Source organism: Eriocheir sinensis, chromosome 10 (assembly GCF_024679095.1).
Source record: "Eriocheir sinensis breed Jianghai 21 chromosome 10, ASM2467909v1, whole genome shotgun sequence".
Lineage (NCBI taxonomy): Eukaryota > Metazoa > Arthropoda > Malacostraca > Decapoda > Varunidae > Eriocheir > Eriocheir sinensis.
In genome coordinates this window covers 3,849,746-3,871,609 of record NC_066518.1, presented here as the reverse complement: position 1 = coordinate 3,871,609, position 21,864 = coordinate 3,849,746, and the positions used below count along the sequence as shown (strand labels likewise).

General features: G+C 46.3%; 1 protein-coding gene across 3 annotated transcripts in view; it reads left to right on the top strand.

The window, feature by feature from the left end:
* The window catches only part of LOC126996458 (lactadherin-like), a 176,358-nt gene that overhangs the window by 53,259 nt on the left and 101,235 nt on the right, over positions 1–21,864 (top strand). For 2 of the 3 annotated variants that reach the window (XM_050856919.1, XM_050856920.1), the window contains exons 2-4: positions 6,846–7,161; positions 16,883–17,082; positions 18,527–18,649. In XM_050856919.1, coding sequence (XP_050712876.1) covers positions 6,846–7,161; positions 16,883–17,082; positions 18,527–18,649 — 639 coding nt within the window. The remainder of the gene's footprint in view (positions 1–6,845; positions 7,162–16,882; positions 17,083–18,526; positions 18,650–21,864) is intronic. The other variant, XM_050856921.1, reaches the window with a different exon arrangement.

Sequence of the window (21,864 nt, the reverse complement as noted above, 5' to 3'; positions counted from 1 at the left end):
AACTGACTTGTTCTTAACAGAGGCTCTTTATTATTACTAGTTAATGGGAGTTGCATAAGTTGTATCTGTTTGACCAAAACGATAAGAGCTTAGTTATTGTCAACACTCACTAATTTTTAAACTGAGTGAAAGAATCGCTTAGCAAGGAGGCGTAAGCATGGTGAGTGACAAACAAACAAATACAGTTGGGAAAACTAATGATGGTATAAATACTTAGTTAATGGAATGTTAATGACGAGTGGATATCTATTTTTTTGTCATAATAAATGCTTTTCTTATCAGCATTGTCATTATTATCACCGTGAGCACAAATTTTCGTTTTCTATGCTGATTTTTATTTTCTAACCGAGGCCAAGCGCAGCTATATATGCGTATGTCACACACACACACACACACACACACGCAGACACACGCAGACACACACACATCATCATCATATTAGTTGCGCCCTCAAGATTGATTATCAAAGTAAAACAATAATAATAAATCTAATTAAAAACTCATTAAGTAATCTTGGTGGTGGTGTATCACGAAAAAGACTTCTTCGGTTTCTTGAAACTTTTGGATCCCCTTCGACTGGTTAGGTCATTAGTGTATCCGAAAAAAAAAGCTCATTATCACTGTTGAATGCGGGGGGTTTCATCATCATTCGAACCGACGTGCCTATCGCTGATTAGTCTTTGGCCAAACGTCTGTCTGGCCTCGACGCGGGAGTGAGTCTTCGCGGGTAATTGTTGTTGTCCCGTGTGTGTGGCTTATCAATTGTGTTCCCTCGCTGAAGATGTCCTAATAAACCGCACGCGCTGGGGGAGAGAGAGAAGAGAGAGAGAAGAGAGAGAGAGAGAGAGAGAGAGAGAGAGAGAGAGGAGAGAGAGAGAGAGAGAGAGAGAGAGAGAGAGAGAGAGAGAGAGAATCCTCCCGTCCCCTTTGAAACACCCTTCAACACGAGGAGGAAGGGGTGAAGGGGGCAGCGTCGGCGGCTTCGTATCAGTGAGATCAAGATAGAAAGCCGACCGTCGCTGTTCTCTGGTGACCGGCGCGCCCCAAGGAGAGGCGGACAAATAGGGGACAGAAAGGAATGGAGAAGACTATTCCTGAGACAGATACACCAGGCCGCCGCATGTCGATGGACCTGATACCGCGCGAGATGGGCTGCGGGGCGGGCGGGCGGGCGGGCGGGCGATCCAGGACCCATATTCTCAAAGCTTTCGGCGCCCAATTACACATATTTTACAAGGCTTTCGCAGGCGTTTCGGGCATTTTCAGGGGTAGTTTGATGGCCCTAGTGGTTGTTTAACTCTTCTTCTGTACTAAGAATGTGAAAAAACCCGCATGAAAGCCCGATTAATCTCCATTTTTACCTTTGAAAATAGTTGATGTGCGAGGTTGAAGCTTCTGAGAATACCGCCCCAGATGACATCGGAAAAAGTAATATTAAAACTGTATAATTCGTTGGTTCGACCCCGTCTAGAGTACTGTGTACAGTTTTGGTCTCCCTACTACAGAAAAGACATAGAAAAGTTGGAACGGGTCCAACGAAGAGTAACAAAAATGAAGATGATTCCTAGGTTGTTGTCATATAAGGCTTAAAAGTAAATTTATTCAGCCTATCAAAACAGAGAATGCGAGCGACGAGATGAAAGTGTTAAAAATGTTCAAGGTTTCAAATGTTCAATTTTGGAAGATTACTTTTTACAATTGATTTCAAATAAAACAAGAAGAAAAATCACACAGAAGATAGAGTGATAAAGGTGCGATTCGTCGCGAACCACAAAGCACTCATCCTTTCTTCTTTCGTTTGTTTGTCTAATGTTGGTGTCTGATGTCTGTGATGTAACAACAGTTACCTTCAAAATGGAATAGATTAGACAAGAAGAGATCCAACACCAAACATCAGAAGCAGCATTGTTGTAATAATAGCGTTAGTTTTCTTTCTCTCTTGTCATGGTGTCTTGTCCACTTTTATCGCCCAGCAATGTGGTAGCAGTAATGGTTCCTTTCCTTCTTCCCATGCATAAATTCCCATGCTTTTTTCCATGCATGGTTTTTTTGCCTTTCTTCTGCCAGCTTTGGCTGGAGGGGATAGAGATTTGAGGGGCCTTCGCCTTTTTCCTGTCCTTCATCTTTTAGGTAATGGCTAGAGTTTAAGTAAACAGGACACACAGGTCTGAAGTTGGACCAGGTGGTGCTGTTGTTGTTCTTCCTTTGTGTTCCTTTGTGGGTGGGGCGGACACGGACAGGCAAGCTAACGTCGCCCTCATCTCGTGTTTGCTCGTCAGTCTATGCGATGTGCCGTCCAACTCCATAAAGGAAAATAAGGACGTTAAACGAAAAGAGAAAGAAATAAGAAAAAGTAAGAAAAAATAAGGATTCACTACAAAATGCCAAACACTATGAAACACTACATTTCTCTGAGCACCGAACTGTGGGACGATCTTTTGCTAAATTCAGCTTCAGAGGTCATCAAGTCCGCTGCCCCTATACAGGCTATGGAGCCGGTTCAGCGGATTAGATTCATACACGCTTCGCACCTGTCGGCGATGTCAGGTTCGCGCTCCCAGTGTGACTGTGTGGGCGTCCCGTTGACTCTGACACACACGGGATTCCTTTACATTGCAGGAATTATCACGAGGGGTAAAGGAAGTCGTTTAAGAATGCACTGACCTCCTCCCTTAAGGCTATGCTCTCTAAAAATGCTTAAGCAAGAACAGTAACTTGTAACATATATATTTCTGTTGTAACTTGAGGGCAGACAGGGAAAGCGACGGACAACGACGAAAACATTTGTTGTTGTCCGTCTGTTTACCTGTCTGTTTCTTACCAAAATACCTTAAAATCTGATTGATATATTTACCAGTTCCACATGGGTGAACATCCCAAACATTTACACAGCTCCCTCCACACACACGTGACGGCAGTGCTGCGTGCCCCAAGTGCCGGAGGCGGTGACAGTGAAAACGTGTAAGAAAGTATTAAAGGTTAAGATTATTTTCCAGTTATCTTTCCTCCCTTTTTCGCACCCCTAGAAAAAAAAACGTTAATCAGAAATAGAACAAAGAGTCTGGATAGGAATTGCAAAACTTAATCTGTTGTTTGCTCAGCACGTAAATGAAAATTGAGCTGCTTCTCCGTCACAGATTTACGTAGAAAGTTAATTAGTACGTACCACGCACACAAACACACTCACACACACAATAAAACTTCCTTTCTGTATGTGTGTGTGTGTGTGTGTGTGTGTGTGTGTACTTTCCTCATCACATCTGATAATGAAGCCGTTGAGGATTGTTTCGACATAGCCACTCAGCGCGGCCGGTCGGCTTAGGAGAGAAAGGCGGCGACTCTTTCCTCACACTTCATAAATAAAAGCGGGGGGCGGATTCTGAAACGAAGTTACGACGTCGTATCTGCTAAAGGCGCCGCAAGTCCGGCCGTAGCGCTTCCGCTGGTATACTCAAAACACCGGCGCGGCCATTTTGAGGAGAGTTACGGCGCCGCAGGTTAAGGCGGGTGTGGGCCGCCCTAAGTGAGTTACGGCCTCCTCTCCCTGCACGCCTTCGCTGCTACAAGTGGAACATACAGCCTTCATACAGGTATGAAGTGCATATAAACGATGTTTACGTAGTTATACTACTTATACAACTGTAAGAAGTGAATGAACTACCATGGAGTAAGATGTTTAGTAATACAGTAACTAGGAAGTTTGGTGAAAACTTGTGAGAGGGCTTCCCGCTGCCTCTTGCAATGATACATTTTTATTATGTGGAGTTGCAAAGAACTAGTAAGTAGATAGGTATGTTGCCATGTTCCTATGCACTCATACTTTATGGACAGCATCACAATTGAAGACGGAGTAAATATATATGTATTCAGTTTACGCGCACGACACCATTTTCCTCATATTTGCCTTCCTAAATCCTACAAACTTGGGGATCCACCCCCCATCCTTCACAACGTAGTATCTTGCACGCGTGGGTGAGCAGGGACATCACTGTGTTGCAAGTGTTGTATATATACCATAGTGCTGATAAATGTTAAAGGTAACTGTTCACAAAAATGGTGTTATAGCTTGCATATAGAATACAGCATAGTCTGAATGTCTGAGGTTATGAACAAAGGTAGGATAGGTTTGTGTCAGTGCTATTAGCATTAGTAGCTCCTCTTCCGAAAAGTTCGGCCTCCTTTTCTTCGTAGGGGGCAAGGTAGGGGGTGAGGAGAGAAGCTCCATTGTCGTGAGAGGGTGGGCACCGCGGGAACGCTCGCACAACAGCTAATTTGTGTTTACATCCCGCGATTGGTCGACGCTTCCTATTTGCCGACTAGAACTTGCCCCTGATTGGCCACTGAGACGCGGCCGCCTTGCAGCGGCGCGCGCCCTAAGGTCCCCTTACGGCGGCCTTAAAAAGTTTTGAGTATGGGAAAGGAATGCAGAGATACGGCGCCGTAGCGCGGCCGTAGCCAACGGCGCCTTGGTGAAGTTAGGGCAGCGCACGGACCTTAACTTACGGCCCTTCTCAGAATCCGCCCCCGGATCAGCAAAGTAGCTTCTCCCGCGACGCCACCGATGAACAACTCTGTGGGGGGCCCTACCTGCCCGCCGCGCCCAGCCAAGCTCCCACCTCGCCCGCCCCGCCCCCGCCACCCCCTCCCCCCCCCGCTCCATCCATCCCTTCGCGGTGGTCAGAAGGGCAAAGGGACTGAAAGGAGTGTTATGTAAACCTTTCCCATTTTTTTTTCATCAAGACAGGTGTGCTAGGATAATGTGTGCTGGAAAAAAGGTCTGTCAAAGATAAATCCGTGGAACTCAGTATTCAAGTATTACTCATTGGTGAAAGTTGTTAGTGACAGACTGACAGGCATCTGGGCATACAGACAGACGAACAACGGACAGATACACACAACTAGAGACAGAGACATGAAAACACACACACACACACACACACACACACACACACACACACACACACACACACACACACACACACACACACACACTGTACCCTCAAAGTTATCCGGAAACACACTTTTTATCTGAATACATGACAGTGTTTGCCTCGCCAAAAAGAAAAGAAATGCGGCTGATCTTTCTGAAATTACAGGCAGGTGTCTTATTTACGGTCGTCGTCGAGAAGGGCCTCTGCGTGTGCGTGACGGCAGGAGGCGCCACGGGGGGGCAAGATTATTGGGGAATGTACAGATGTGACCTTTTTTGTGCAGTGACGGTTTATTTTTGTCACATTTGGTTAATTTTCCCTCGTTCATCACTTCATTACTTTTTGCTCGAAGTTGGAGTTTTCAAGCCTTTGCTCTGCCTGGCCTTTCCCGAGACAGTCATGTGTTTTCGGCTCCTGTATGGAGGAAATTCCTCTTGGTGGTTGCAATGGTGTTATGCAGATAATCACACATACATACTCTAACGCGCTCGCACACATGCACGCACACACACACACACACACACACACACACACACACACACACACACACACACACACACACACACACACTCTCTCTCTCTCTCTCTCTCTCTCTCTCTCTCTCTCTCTCTCTCTCTCTCTCTCTCTCTCTCTCTCTCTCTCTCTCTCTCTCTCTCACACACAAAAGACGCTGACAATTTTAAACCCCCGGTTGACCAGGCGTTTCAAATGAAGTATTTATGGAGAAACTACTCACTGCCCGTAACTCTTGGACGCTTCTTCACACACAGTTTTCACCAAGGTATGCGATAAATACATTACTGCGAGAAATGTTTTCACCGTAACTCGTGTGGCTTTCCTTCATTCCTTGATTGCGGGGGAAAGTTTAGGAAAGTATAGGAATTATGTAATCATCATCGTCACAGCTCGCCGCCCTTTCCTCTCCCCGCTGAAGTCTTGAGAAATGTGATGTGGTCGCCTCATCCCAAACGTCAAATAAAATAACGCCAACTTTTTGAAGCCTTCCTTTGGTAGGCGCCAGACGTAAAGAATTCGACGGGAAGTGTTGACTGGATTCGGCGGTCAGTAAGGAATTCTAAGGATTATTTATATTTTTTCTTACCGGTGAAGAGGTATGGATTAGGTCGGGAGGTTGCAACTCCCGGGGATCTGCTTAATAAAATCAACCTTTCATTGAGGGAAGTCGACCTCGGTAGGTAGATAAGGTTAAGGCTGACAGTAAGGTTGTGGCTTAATGTCAGACTTCTTGGTGTGCCGCGGATTATAGGCGAGATAAGTGGAGTAATCACCCACGGCCGCCTCCTGCCTCCTTACCCGTCGAATGATCAAGGGGCTGGAACCTCTAAGGCGATGGCAGATGTATTGTTAGACTTAGAAAAGAGTCAGAGTTAAGTGCGAACCTTGTGTAACCTGTTAGTGAGAGGGGAAAGGGGTCTGAAGGAAGGAGGGAAGATTTGATAAAACTAAAGAGTGGAATTTGATTGGGATAAACTTACATGACTCAGGACTGGAAACTTCATTGGCTAACTATGATGAAGTTTTCGTAAGTGCTGGTGAGACCCCGTTAATTACTGCTTGGTGGAATTTCACAGTCGGGAGGTGAGGTTGGCTCGCCCTACAAGTAACGCTGAAATAATGAGTTTCTTTGAAGTCGGCCGCACACCGGAGCAGTATGTTCAAGAACTGCATAATAATATGTAAACTTTTCCCCAGCAAAAATGATGAGTTACCTTTTGTGTTGTAATCTTAACTTAAACGCAGATGGGTGGTTTTCATTCTCCCCCCCCCCCCTCCCCCTAAACATTCTTCTTTGTTTTCCCGGTATTTTATCTCCATAGACCTAATTGGTACTTTGCGAGACCACTAATAAAGAAACAATTATATGCGTCTAACAGATAATTCTTTCCGTTGCAGGAGCCAAGATGGTGGCGAGCCCTTGCCGTGGTGCAGGGCGTGGCGTCCAAGGGGTACTGGCTGCTCCTGCTGCTTCTCTTGCTGCTGCTGCCGCCACCACAGGCCGCCGCCTCCGGGCCCCCCGCGGAGAGCCAAGGTGAGTCTCCGCCCGTCACGCCAGAGGAGGTGCCGGCCGTGGAAGTCTTGGGGCAGGAGGAGTATAGTTACAATACCAGCAGCGTCCAGGGCGACTCTCCGCTCCTGCCTGACGACGCCGACGATTTCCTTCCGCCCATCATATCGACGGAGGCGCCCTTGGAGAACCCGAGTCCGCCAGGTGAGGTGCGGCTGCCTGGCCCGCCCGCTGCTGCCTGCTGTCTCGCCGCACGGCCTCCACTAACACCTAACTCGGGCGGCGCTGGGGATGCGGGTGGTGGTTGTATTAATGGTTGTTGTTGTTGTTGTTGCTGGTACCATATAGTGCTGGTAATGGTATTGTTGTTGGTACTAATATTGGTAATGGTATTCCTGTTGATATCAATGGTGGTGTTGATGGCAGTAAGATTAATATTGTCATTGGTATTGGAATTTTATGGTTTATGGAGGTAGTGATGATAGTGATGGTGGAAGTATTTTGTGTGATAGTTGTTGGTGGTGGTCATGTTGCCGCTACTGCTTGTGGTGTGGGCGGGTGACAGGGCTGTTGCTAAACTATAAAGGAATAGATAAAATATTCTTAATTCTTTTGAATGGCAACTATTCCCCAATAAATCTTGATAAGTAAGAAAAAATAACCGTGCTTAACTTTTATTTCATGCACAATGCGTGGATAACATGCCTTGGGTTCTTCATACATTAGTTATTTCCCAGAGTGTCGCGTAGGTACTCTTTCCCTCCATATCTGTTCCCTTTATCCCGTGTCCGTCCATTGCGATTTCTTAATTTTAGTTGCCTTTCTGCCTACTACACCCCTGGATTGTTACTAATGAGACCAGAGGACATCCAATACCTACTTGCTCTATTATTGTTATTATTACTACTATTATCATCATCATCGTATATAGTAGTATTACAACAAGTATTAGCCTATGCCTCTCCATGTTGTACTCAGTCTTTCTCCGCTAAATACAAAGTTCTCATTTACTACTCAGCGGCAGGTTTTATAGTTTTTCACCTTCTTTGAATTCCACGTATGGTACTTTACACCCAATTACTTTTTTTGCTTTGCACATCTGCGTCATATTATTACTAACAGTGAATATCAGATTGTTGGATCATTATTACAGTAAATATGAGATATATGGATAATATTTAGAAGTGTTCATCATCCAGTAAAGTGGTTCGTGGAAAGTTGATAACAAAGGAATAAGGTCTGGAAACACGTAGTTGGAACTTGGAGTATGGGCGTTGTGGTGAGTTTTTCCGTGGTTATGGTCTAAGAGTCTGGAGGAACTGTCAAAGGGAAATCAAGAATGAGCTCGGGAGGCAGCATGCGCCAAGAATAGATGGCGTCACTATAAACACTTGCCTGCGCCACGATGGGCTCGAGCCGACTACCAGGCCCCCAAAGAAAGCCTACTGTGATAGGCACACTATTATTAATAGGTAAGGTAAATTCATTAATAGGATAATAGTTTTATTGTAAAGGTTTTCATTGATAAGATAAGAAATACAGCTGGAGCTCCTCCCCTGAAGGTGTAATAAGAGCGACGGTCACTAAAGGGAGTCTCGCTCCCCGGGAGTGTGGCTCAGGATGTGGCTCGCGCCTGCGCCGGGGGTCACTGGTGAGTGTGTTACCAGGCTGCTTAGTGAAGCAAGACAATGTACACAACGACAGCACAGATGGCCGTGACGTCCAGGAAGGCATCATCCTCATCAGACCAGTCATCACTGGTTATCAATTCGAGGGCATCCCATGGATCATCATCCTCATCAGACCAGTCATTACTGGTTATTAATTCGAGGGCATCCCATGGATCATCATCCTCATCAGACCAGTCATTACTGGTTATCAATTCGAGGGCATCCCATGGATCATCATCCTCATCAGACCAGTCATTACTGGTTATTAATTCGAGGGCATCCCATGGATCATCATCCTCATCAGACCAGTCATTACTGGTTATCAATTCGAGGCATCCATGGATCATCATCCTCCTCAGACCAGTCATCACTGGTTATCAATTCGAGGGCATCCCATGGATCATCATCCTCATCAGACCAGTCATTACTGGTTATCAATTCGAGGGCATCCCATGGATCATCATCCTCATCAGACCAGTCATTACTGGTTATCAATTCGAGGGCATCCCATGGATCATCAACCTCATCGGTGATGGCGGTCACCGATTCGGCGGATACCCATGGATCATCAGCCTCATCAGACGAGTCATCACGGGTGGTCACTTCAAAGAGTGCCCATGGATCATCAGCCTCATCAGACCAGTCATTACTGGTTATCAATTCGAGGGCATCCCATGAATCATCAGCCTCATCGGTGATGGCGGTCACCGATTCGGCGGATGCCCATGGATCATCAGCCTCATCATCACGGGTCATTGCTTCAAAGAGTGCCCATGGATCATCACCCTCATCAGACGAGTCATCACGGGTCGTCACTTCAAGGAGTGCCAATGGAACATCACCTTCATCAGCCTCATCATCACGGGTCATTGCTTCAAAGAGTGCCCATGGATCATCACCCTCATCAGACGAGTCATCACGGGTCGTCACTTCAAGGAGTGCCAATGGAACATCACCTTCATCAGCCTCATCATCACGGGTCATTGCTTCAAAGGCTGGCCATGGATCATCACCCTCATCAGACGAGTCATCACGGGTCGTCACTTCAAGAGTGCCAATGGAACATCACCTTCATCAGCCTCATCATCACGGGTCATTGCTTCAAGGCTGGCCATGGATCATCACCCTCATCAGACGAGTCATCACGGGTCGTCACTTCAAGGAGTGCCAATGGAACATCACCTTCATCAGCCTCATCATCACGGGTCATTGCTTCAAAGGCTGGCCATGGATCATCACCCTCATCAGACGAGTCATCACGGGTCGTCACTTCAAGGAGTGCCAATGGAACATCACCTTCATCAGCCTCATCATCACGGGTCATTGCTTCAAAGAGTGCCCATGGATCATCACCCTCATCAGAAGAGTCATCACGGGTCGTCACTTCAAGGAGTGCCAATGGAACATCACCCTCATCAGCCTCATCATCACGGGTCATTGCTTCAAAGGCTGCCCATGGATCATCACCCTCATCAGACGAGTCATCACGGGTCGTCACTTCAAGGAGTGCCAATGGAACATCACCCTCATCGGTGATGGCGGTCACCAATTCGGCGGTTGCCAATGGATCATCAGCCTCCACGGACCAGTCATCACGGGTCATTGCTTCAAAGGCTGCCCATGAATCATCAGCCTCATCGGTGATGGCGGTCACCAATTCGGCGGGTGCCCATGGATCATCAGCCTCCACGGACCAGTCATCACGGGTCATTGCTTCAAAGGCTGCCCATGAATCATCAGCCTCGACCACAGCAACAGAGGTTACCAAGTCTGGGGCTGCCCATGAATCATCAGCCTCCACGGACCAGTCATCACGGGTCATTGCTTCAAAGGCTGCCCATGAATCATCAGCCTCGACCATAGCAACAGAGGTCACCAAGTCTGGGGCTGCCCATGAATCATCAGCATCCACGGACCAGTCATCATGGGTCGTCACTTCAAAGGCTGCCCATGCATCAGCCTCATCGGTCCTGGCCACCCCGTCAGTGGCCGCACGCGGTGCAGGGTCACCGCCGGACAGGCTCGCCACACCGCCTCCCGTTGCACCGGAGGCTGGTGAAGGCGGGCCCGTCGTCACAGAAGAGAGAGAAGTGGAGGCCGCTGATGTTGTCCAGCAGCCAGGCCAGCGGCATGGAAGAGGTGAAGACTGGCTTCCTAAGCGAGGCGAATTGCACCCTGACGGCCGCGTTGCCGTCTTTCTTGCACAGCTTCGCCAAGGGCACACGCAGCTCACCCTCGGCGTGGCAGCCTTGAATCCCTGAGACGCAAGACCAGCCTTCCACGGGGAGCTTGACGGAGGCGACCGTACGCCTCCTCTTCAGGCAGCAGGTGGAGTCCTTGCACGAGAGCTTGATGGAGTCCACCAGGGAGGAGCCTCGCTCCAGGGTTACCCACACGTTAAATTTCTGTCGAGATGCAGAGTTTCCCATCGTTGTTTCGATGTGATACAAAAAAATTATCCGAATATTGAGGAAATCGTGTTCGGTAATAAAAGGAGGTGCTATGTCCATGAAGACCGACTGGCCTCCAGCCAATTCTTTCTGCTGTAATCTTGCCCAGTCGGCTAAGTAGTGCAGTTCACGCGTCGGATGGCGGGTAACAGGGCTGCAGCAACACGCTTCTTCATGTTGTTTAATAATAATTAACAAAATAAAGGAAATTTCAAATTGTCTAGTGAGAGAGAGAGAGTAACAAAGAGGAAGAAGGGAACCACAGTAACAAATAAAAGTAAGGAGACAGCAGTGCAAGTGGGAATAGGGATTATCGGTAGGTGGCAAAACGACCATCTCAGGGCGCCTCCAAGCACACACACACACACACACACACACACACACACACACACACAACCACATCCATGCGGTGGAGACTAGTCGTGATGAGGATACTATGTGCTTGGTGGTGGTGGTGGTGGTGGTGGTATACTTAGGGAAAGGTCGTAAATTGCTGAACAGGTTTCCCCAAGGACGAAGGCGGATTTGCCGGTATAATGGCACAAACTTAGGGATACTTTGGCTGTTAGAGGAGCGTTGAGGTGCTTTTTGTCAGGCTGCTCGTGTGTCCCATAAATTGAAAAGAAAATTCAATAGATAATGATGCTAGGAAAAACAAGTATCGTCCAAGGTAACGTAAAGAATAGTTTGTTTTTTGTTTCTTGAGTCTGAGTAGTGAAAGGACCGGTGTTGAGTGCGCGATATTCCGGAGCTAAAGACTAAAAGTACAGTAGACGAGGAAGCCAGGAAAACCAGAATCGTCAAAGGTAATATAAGGAATAGTTTGTCTTTCCAATCTTAAACGAGGAGTGCAAGGACTGGTGTTGATTTGCGCGATACTTCGGCGCTGAAGATTAAAAGCTTAGTCTATGATGACGGTAATTAGATAATGATCCTCCACAGCAACAATAAATTCAGTTTGTTATCTTTTTTTTTTTTTACAGCAGAGGAGTCAGTTCAAGGGCATAAAAAAAGGAAACAAATGTGAAAAAAAAGCCCGCTACTCACTGCCCGCTACTCACTACTATTATACTGCAATTGAAGAATGCTAAGACTGGTGTTGATTGGTGTGAAGTGCGTCGAAGCGTGGTAATTTAGGGTTACGTGGAGGGCAAATTTGTGTACCTGTATTAGTTTCCCTGTAACACTCATCGCTAATTGTCTTGATTTTACTTGTTGCTGATGACGAAACTGAGGAGTCTTACCTAATTAAGCATGAAATCGCATTAAAAATCTCCCGGTGAAGTGGCAACCTGTCGTCAAGCATGAGGCTCATATTACGTTAGTACAGTGTTCCCGACTAATCAAGCAAACAGGTAAGTAGCTTGAGCATAAATCTATTAAGAACGTCATGTAAATATTTGGGAAGCGGCAACAAAAACTAGCCGCAAGGGTGCTCAAGAGGAGGGCGGGGAGGGAGAGTGCATGGTATGGGTGGTAAGAGAGGAAGAGTGGCTCCGAAGCCCGGCAAGAACCCCAACTGAAAATGTATGACCCGTATGCTGATGCTCCCCCACAAGGCCGGCTGCCGCACCTGAGTTATGGAACAATAATATCTGCGTCCACTCAATCACATCACACACCTGGACTCGACAAAAAAGCTCAGTTTCTGATACGACTATAATGACCAGATTTCTCTTTTCTACGAACCCCACAACAGACCCCTCAGCATCACTCACTGGAATGGTAAATATGTCCCCTGCTGCGATTCATTGCGGGAGGATGTCGACGAAGGTATATCCAGGATGGCTAACCTCACTGCATTGCGCTAAATACTCCATCATGTGCGAATATTGCTTTCAGTTACCTTGAATTTTATCGGTAAAGTAAATTAAGCATGGCAAGCTGAGAGCAGGACCCCGCGGCTTAACGGATCCATGGTTAGTGAGCAATGTGGACGCGTCGAAACAGCAAGCAACGGCTACTGCTCTGTCACACTTTCATCTTATAAGCAGAGATTCATGATGACGGTAGGTGCATATGTCTGCCTTCGTTGTATCTTCTGGCAACACTGAAGGTAGGTGTTGCGGAATGGAAACTGGGTCATTTGGACTCTGCTGATTGGTTGCAGCTCTGCCGTACAGCTTATTCGGACGCCTTCCACCGTTTCCAATTTATTAGTAACCCACAGTGAAAAGCCATACTTCATTGTGAATTGGTTAGCACGCATAACTACTAATCCTCGGTCCTGGTTTCGAATCCCGGCCCGGGCAATTGGTGCTCAGTTCACCCAGCTGTCCATCTTCACATTCTGACCGGTCGGTAAATGGATATCTTGGGACTCCTGAGGGAAAGTCTGTGATAACTTAGATGTCACTCTTGCCTTGTGTCCCAGGTTAATGAGTTGAGGTGGTTGTGTTTGTGGTAGGGGTTGGTGTAGTGATGATGGTGTTGATGTTTCTGGTCAGGGTTGGTGTAGTAGTGATGGTGGTGGAGGTGTTGTGGTAGGGACGGTGTAGCAGTGATGGTGGTGGGGATGCTGTCGAAATGGTGGTCTGTGTGGTAGGGGTGATAGAGTGGTGTTGGGGGAGGTGTTTGTGGTAGTGGCGGTGGTGGTGGTGGTGGTGGTGGTGGAGTTTGGGATGCTGAGTGTGTCGAGGTGCCATAGTACCGCCCCATGTCTTATGGTGACTAAGGAGGAGTATTTACAACCCGACCACCGTGTTATCTGGTTAGGGCAGCCTAGGAAGGGTTTCTTATAACCTTTGTAAATTGTGGCAATGCATCACAGTGAGTTACGTTCCACCCTCTTGAAGGAGCTCGGCGTCCCTCAGGGCTTCCACTCCACCTTCAGTATAGGTACCCGTGGTAAAGGTTCATAGGTTGGCATTATAAGATACTTTCGCTGCTAACATCAACTATTTCTAAAGGTCAAAGAGGGAGGCGATTGAGTTCTAATGAGTATTTCTTTAGGTTCATGGTACAGAAGAAGAGTCAAACTACCACCAGGGTAAAAAAACTACTGGAAATGCCCAAAAAGTCCTAGGAAAGCCTTGTCAAATAGGCGAACTTAAGCGACAAAATGTTTAGTAATACTTCCCATAATGCTTTCTTCCTCTCATTTTCCTTTTGGCTAAAACTCTCATTATCGCCTCTTGTGTTTCGTTCAGCATCTCAGCAGACATCGGTTGTGGTGCACGCAAGCCTTTACTGTCCTAAACAAACAAAAAAAAAATATAGTGTTTGTTTATTAAGACCCTATAGGTTGTTGTATTATGCAGTCCATAAAAGCCGTCGGTATTAAGTAAACATGGAGTGAGTTTCGATCCTGGATGTTACTTTGCGCGACCATTTAACGCCTCGGTGAAGAAGCGTGGCGCAGGGTACAAAAGCGCAAACTTATGTGGCAAACAAATAGTGATGACATTTTGCAGGTGGTCGATGTTGTGGGGGAAGTAAACATCGTAGTACTTACAGACTCGTAAGTTTTTTTCTCCCGTCGCCTTTGGTGCTGCTAATTCTACCCACGCACACACAGGCGGGAGGAATTATTATACCTTTTGAGGAGGCATTTAACGCACGCACACTCTTTGACTTATCTGCGCTGTCGTGTTCAGAAATCGGAAAAATAATTACTGTAGAGACAAATATTAAAAGATACTTGGATTCGTGTCAAGGCGAACAGCTATTTAACTACACAGAAGGAATGGTCGATAAAAATGCGTGATAGACATTTCAGACTAATAGCCCAGTCATCAGTGGTCTTGGAGAGATGCGTGCAGTTTTCATTGTTGGGATAAAACGAAGCTCTGGCCAAAGTTGCGCTCTTAAGGAAAACCACCTCCCTCCCCTTGCTGGTGCGGAAACCATAAAACTAACCTTAACTTCTGAATCTCATAAACAGGTGTGTGTGTGTGTGTGTGTGTGTGTGTGTGTGTGTGTGTGTGTGTGTGTGTGTGTGTGTGTGTGTGTGTTTGTAAGTTCATCATGATGCTTTGTTTTTTTTAAAGTTTATATTTGTGTTTTCGTACATTTTGAAACGAATCAGCTCATCCGTAAAAGACACCATCGTATTAATTTCACGAGTTGCGTTTTCTTCTGTGTCGATTTTGAAAACAGCATTTGATATATTTTACAGTATTGCATTGAAAATACCTTTTGAAATATTTTTTTCTCAAGACATAACTAACCTATTTCAGCTTTTGGAAGCCACTGTGTATCCATCACTGATATATTTACTCCAAGCATTGTTTACATCCATCTGTATAAAAGAAAATCAAACACGACTAACGTAATATATTGCAAGCTTACATGCATGCATATTTTAAAAAAGCCTAACTAAAATTAATCGCGTCCACATCCAATTGGCAAGGTCTTAAAATATGCTTCAGTATGGCTGCGTTAACGTGCCAAAAGTTCTTAAGTAAAAAAAAAAAAAAAAAAAAAGACGGACAAACAACTTTCAGACTCGGTGAGTATATGAATATTAACGTCACTCTAAACCTCTTTACGTTGGTTTATGTGTACTAAGCTGGGCCGTGTGCGGACTTGTACTGAATAAAAAGCTCGACAGCGGCAAGAGTGGCCTGCCAATGGGAAGATGTTCAAATTTGTGCAGAAGTGTCCTGCGGCTAAAACGAAAACTGCGGAGTGTGCTGGTACAAAGTTAACGATGGAGATAAGCGTGCGAGATACAATATTGTGACGTGTGTGTGTGTGTGTGTGTGTGTGAGAGAGAGAGAGAGAGAGAGACGCGTAGATGAAGTAAGAAACGGCCAAATGAACAAACAAACGGTCAGATGAACAAACACGTGAAAGACAAACAAACAAACGGACAGACGAAAAAACAGTCGGACACTCAGATGAGATAACAGACGGACCAACAGAGACATAGAAAGACGGAAAACAGATTCATAAGCAAACAGATAGACAGAAACGGGGAGATAAGAGAGTAAGCGTCCATTCTAATATTAAGTAATTTATCTCCCTTGCCGCTTTGTGTACTGTTTTGAGCATGTTGAGAGTTGATTGGGTCCGCGTTGGATCTGCCTGACGAGGTGTTGCTTGCGGGTGTCAAGAGCCTTGGTTGGGGTGTTAATTTCTTAAGGTTGGTGTTCCGTCGGGAGAAAGTTGGTGAAACTGTGTTGTCTGTTAATTGCTACGTTTTCTTAATGACGAAGCAAGGCTGTGAGTTGTGAAATGCAACTATTTTCTGTTGTATTGTTAAATAATGATAATTTTGGGGTGTAGTGGTAGTAGTAGCTGTAGCTGTAACATTAAAATCATCAGTAGAAACAGTACCAAAGGCAGGAAAAGTGTGATTATGTTGGTAACTGTGGAGGCAATACTAACTTTAACTGTACTAATTCACTAACTAACTGCAATACTAACTCTACTAATTCACTAACTTTTGTTTTAAGCAAACCACTCATTCCTATTTCTAACAAGTCATAAAGCAATGTCCACTAGATAACATGGACAGCCCAGCAAGTTTTCAAAATACAATCTTTCTTCCTTTTCTGCATATCTTCCTATACCTACAAATACAACATAAACAATCCAGAACGTTTTCAAACACTTACATTTCTTTCCCATTAACACTCCTCCCTCTGCTTGCCGGCCCCCATCATCCCTCCCTTCCCCTCGGCGGCAGGCTGCTCCTTCCCAAGTTCCCACTCTTCATCTTCATGCTACATATCTTCCCACGCCTGCTGGCCACCCTTAACCTTTTCTTTCCATGGGCGGGCAGGATGCTCTTTTTCTCTATCCTTGCATACTCCCTACACGTGACTCTCCCCCGTGACCTTCTCTTCCCCTTGGCGGCAGGCTGCTCCTCGCCGCTCGGCCTCACTACCGGCGACGTCCTGGACTGGCAGATCTCCGCCTCGTCGTCCTACCCGGCGACGTGGGACGCGGGGTGCCAGGTCAAGTACGCCCGCCTACACCAGCCCAACGGCCGGGCGTGGTGTGCCGGCAGGAGGGCCGCCGGCGAGTGGGTCCTCGTGGATCTCGGCGTGCCGGCCAAGGTAAGAATTAGTAAACTGACCCTTGACCCGGTAGCAGCGACGGGCCAAATTTGTGCCATGGTATAAACCCCCCAAAATAGATGATACGTAAACTGATCACAAATGCTTTGATATATATTATGAAATGGTTTGTGTGAGTGATGATTTTTCTAATTTTTCTCGCTTAGAGGGACCATTAAGAAACATAATCCCCGCTGCTACCGGGTTGAGAGCAAATCCATACCCTATCACGTGTGCACTAGTGTCCTACAACCTGATGTGCCGCCGTTAAACATTTTTTTTATCTCTATTACCATTTTTGTTATCGTTCACAGTATCAATAGCGTTTTACATTATTGCATCTATAGCAGGTATCGTAAACTTAATTTTAGTTGGGTGCAGGTCTATTAAACTGTATCATGAAAGGCTGTCATTATATTTTATCTCTATTACCATTCTTGTTTTCGTTCACAGTATCAATAACGTAGTACATTAGTGGATCTGTAGCAGGTATCGTAAACTTAGTTGGGTGCAGGTCTATTAAACCGTATCATGAAAGGCTGTCACTGTTATTTTATTCAAATTTCCAGGTATAATAAACGAACCGTGCCGAAATATTTAATACGCACTCTTGTACCTGAATGGCGTCACTTCCCCACTGAGAAATAGAAACTAAAATAATAAATGTCGGCCCAGGTGGGTTAAGCTTTTTGATTTATTGCATCGGCTAGAACATGTGGGTAGCAGTTGCCTCTTTCGCGGCGTCCAGGTGGTCATGTTTTTGAGGAGAAACTGTAACCTTGCCGAATCACCTGCCGTAAAGGGGAAAAAAAAGCGCCGTCTCTGTTAATCGTGGTCAAGGATTACATGGTGCTGCTATGAGTCAGCAGAAAGCTTGCCTCGTGTACACGCTTGTCTCGCCTCCCACTCGGCGGCCGCGAACACCAGAAGCCACTCGACGGGGGGTTGGGCGTCCGCTTCCAATTGTTTATGTTGGGAAAAAAAAAAAAGATCGGGCTTCAAAATCTACTAATGTTTCTCTGACACGCTTGCTGCTTTCTAGTTCTGACGCCTGCAGTGTTAACTCTTTCTGCGCTGGCTTTGTCGCTGGGCAGAGAAATGTTGCTTGCCTGTGGGTGCATATTGTCTAAACAGATAGCCATAAGTATCCTCAAACTCGAATACCCCCAAAATATCAGCAACTCTAACTTTTCTAAATTGTTTAAAACCACACGACGTTAAACCGTTATATTGTTCAAAGACCGCTGAAAATTTACGCAACTTTAATGAACCAATATTTTTAGCAGTTTCCCTGAGCGTCATACTGTTGTCTCGAAATGTTTCAGGTAGGATGGAGTTTCACTTTCGTTTATTTTTCCTTTCCCTTTTTCAGTGTCGCATCGAAATGTATCCTTGTTCAGTTTGACCATGGCTGCCGCTGAGTCTGTTCTTCCACTCTCTGTAGGTGACCGGCCTCCTAACGCAGGGCAAAGGGGACGACGAGGAGTGGGTGACGTCCTTCGAGCTTTCCTACTCCCTAGACGCCTACCACTGGCACTTCGCTCGAGACATCTACAACAACAAAAAGGTAAGTGTGTATTCGCTCATAGTTGGGTTGGTGTGCGTTGTTTGGTATGTGGCGTCACTGAGCAGCCTCCCCTGACCCGCAGCCATTCGTCCGGGACAAGAACACAGACTGACGCGCCCCAAGGATACTGTTCTGGTGAGGGGGGAATGTTTTCATGCCTGGCTGCTCATGGGCAGCCGCGTACAGCATATGGGCCGGCCCTGAGCCAAGCTAGATGTAGATATGGTAATTTTTTGCGACAACGTCCGTCCTCGCCGGCGCGTACACACACACACACACACACACACACACACACACACACAAAAGAGAAGATGGTGCCAATATAAACAATTGCCTGCGCCATGACGGGCTGGGGCCGAATACCATCCAGGCCCCTCAAGCAAGCCTACCGGAGCAATAGGCGGAGACGTAAAAACACACACACACACACACACACACACACACACACACACACATATACACACACAGTGGTGGTGGTGGTGGTGCTCACGTAGAGTGCAGGGCGGGGAGAGCGGTCGGGCTAGCGCTTCGACCAACCTTTGCTGGTGCCGCATGGGGGAAAGCTTGGTCCCTGAGGAGCAAAGTGTAAAGGCCCATAGATGTAATTTCCTCAGGCGGACAGGTCAGGCCTTAAACTTAGCATGGTGTCCCTCTTCAGAGTTTGGGCATCTGGCACCCAGTTTTCACTAGCCTTCCAGGGCCATACGCCACGCATGTTCATACGGGTATATGCACTACCTGCATATACACGTATACCTGACGACATAAGTGCAGTTGAAGCAACGAAGAGGCTCCGGGTTAGTCTCCTGAAGGAGAATGTACTTTAACAGCCTAAGTCAAAAGACTATGGGACGGAATCTCCAGCGGGAACGTCACCTCCGCCTGCCGCATTGGCTCTGAATGACAATGACCTGCCTTGTACGTACACCTCAGTGCGAAGCTGACGAATGGGTCCTCCAAGATGGGGTCAAGGGACTGGTGCCGGGTTACCGTAAAACGACGTCCCGAGACCTGCCCTCCTCCTCATAAGGGTTCATGGCCAACTGATTCTCCCTCCCCAAACGAGCGAGGGAGAAGGCGGTCTCCTCGTCTCGATAATTAATTTGCTTTCAAGATTCATCCGATTAGCTCCTACATGAAGCAGTTTATGTACAGAGGCTCCAAAAACGACTTGCTTAGCGCGAAGGATCTCGGTCGTATACAAATTGCTCGTCTCGATGTAACTCATTAATTTAATAAGATCTCAGTCAACCACGTATTTGGCTCCTAATAGATGCTCAGTCAGTCATCCAGTGCTGTGTGTGTGTGTGTGTGTGTGTGTGTGTGTGTGTGTGTGTGTGTGTGTGTGTGTGTGTGTGTGTGTGTGTGTTCATGAGTTATTAGTTTTATATTACAAAATAAGCAAAAATAAAGTTTTTTTTTCTCGTAATCTGCAAGTTGTTTTTTTTCAAGTCCAGATGCACTATTTTCAAGGTAGGAGTTTCATCTGTACAAATAGTTTTCCCATTACTGATATAATTCCCTTAAGAAGCCGTGGTATTGCGACACGGATGGCACAAACGAATTGGAAGATTTGGCAAATGTTCAATACCATCTACTCGTCCCTGGGTAGCCGTGGCAGCACATTTTGACCAACTGTAACACTTCGTGAAGACTTAGAAAAATGTTTTAAAAATTGATGTAAATGGAGTGTTATGCAACAGTTCCAGGGTCGCCTCTAATTTTCCGTGGTGGAGTCTGTGCCGCGGGGGAAGGGTAACGAGAAGAAACATACTTTTACTTATATTCTTGTCCCTTCACAGTTTTAGGATATCATAAAGAAAAAAAATAAAGTATCGAAATTAATGTTTGACTCCACTTTTGCTGCTACTGCCATAAGAGGGAACATTAAGGTTTGTTAGCTCGGTAGAAGGTCCAAGCCTCAGTGAAGGTCAGGACAGGGAGAGGCAGGTAGCGAGGCGTGTTAAATTGCGGCCTGTCATCCACGGCTATGGCTCCTCTCCGTCTCCTAAATGGTGTTTTGGTGTGACTTGCGTCCCTTAACATTCGGGCTCTAGGACCTCGTTTTTTGCAGGGTTCACCAGAAACGTACATCGGCCAATGCGCTCATATATACTGCTCAACTACTTACCTCTTGAGTCATCCCAGCAGCGGCAACACGTAGGGCCAGTAGTACAGTCCTATACACAAGTTTGTAAGCTCCCCAACCAAACACAAAATACTATAAAATTTCCTTGTAGTATATAGTGTCTGGCGTTGATATTAAGGAAGGAAACTTTAGAAAACCACACATCAGGAAATGTCATTATTAGTATTTGGTATTGAGTAGAAATAACGGATCATTGTGGAGAACAGAGTTTGGTTTGGGCGCTTCAATGACTCCGTGCTGGAGTGTCGAACCGGCCCGTAGTTACCAGCTCCCTCCTGTGCGTCTGTTTATCAATACACATCAACCTATCATCGCTCGAGTTGCCCTTAGGATGGGTAGCAGACCATCGTATACAAATTATTAGAAAATTCTGAACGGCCTAAAATCATTTAAAATTATACTTAATTATGTAGCGTGCCATTTTTGGTGAACGTTGAATAAACCTCATAAGAGTGGGGAAGGGGGCAGCGTTTATAAGTGTTTGACGCCCCAGTCCTCCGGCACAGTAATGGAGGGAGAGGGAGGGGCAGAATGAGGGTGGGCGGGGCAGCGGCGGCTTGTGGGGCTGTACCTGGAAACGGGGGCAACAAGACGGCCTCCTCAGCAGCCGGGTGAAGGGGCTGGGGTGGGGGGTGAGGGGGGGGGGTTGTCCTTGTGGAGTGTGGCTGGTGAGGCTGAGGCTGCTTTTGTCTTTTTCATTGGCTTCTTTCCTTGTCTCAGTTTAGGTTTCGTGATATATTTATCTCGTATATTCCTTAATGCATGTAATGTTGCGCCAATTTGAAAGAATATTTCGTCAGCAGATGCGAAAAAAATATTGATTATTTTAATACAATGTAAAGAACATGCCTTGCTTTCACGAGAAGAACTGAGGAGCTAGTTGCCTGCTGTATATATATTGGTTTATCAATGAAGAATGTCAGCAAAGGTCTACTTACGCACCATTAAGAGTAATTCCATATCGTAGGAGGGTATAACAAATCTCCCCGAGACCTTCAGTGACGAGCCTGTAAGAAGGCTTTGTATACGCATACGTACCTGCTCCTGATGCCTCATAAAAACACAT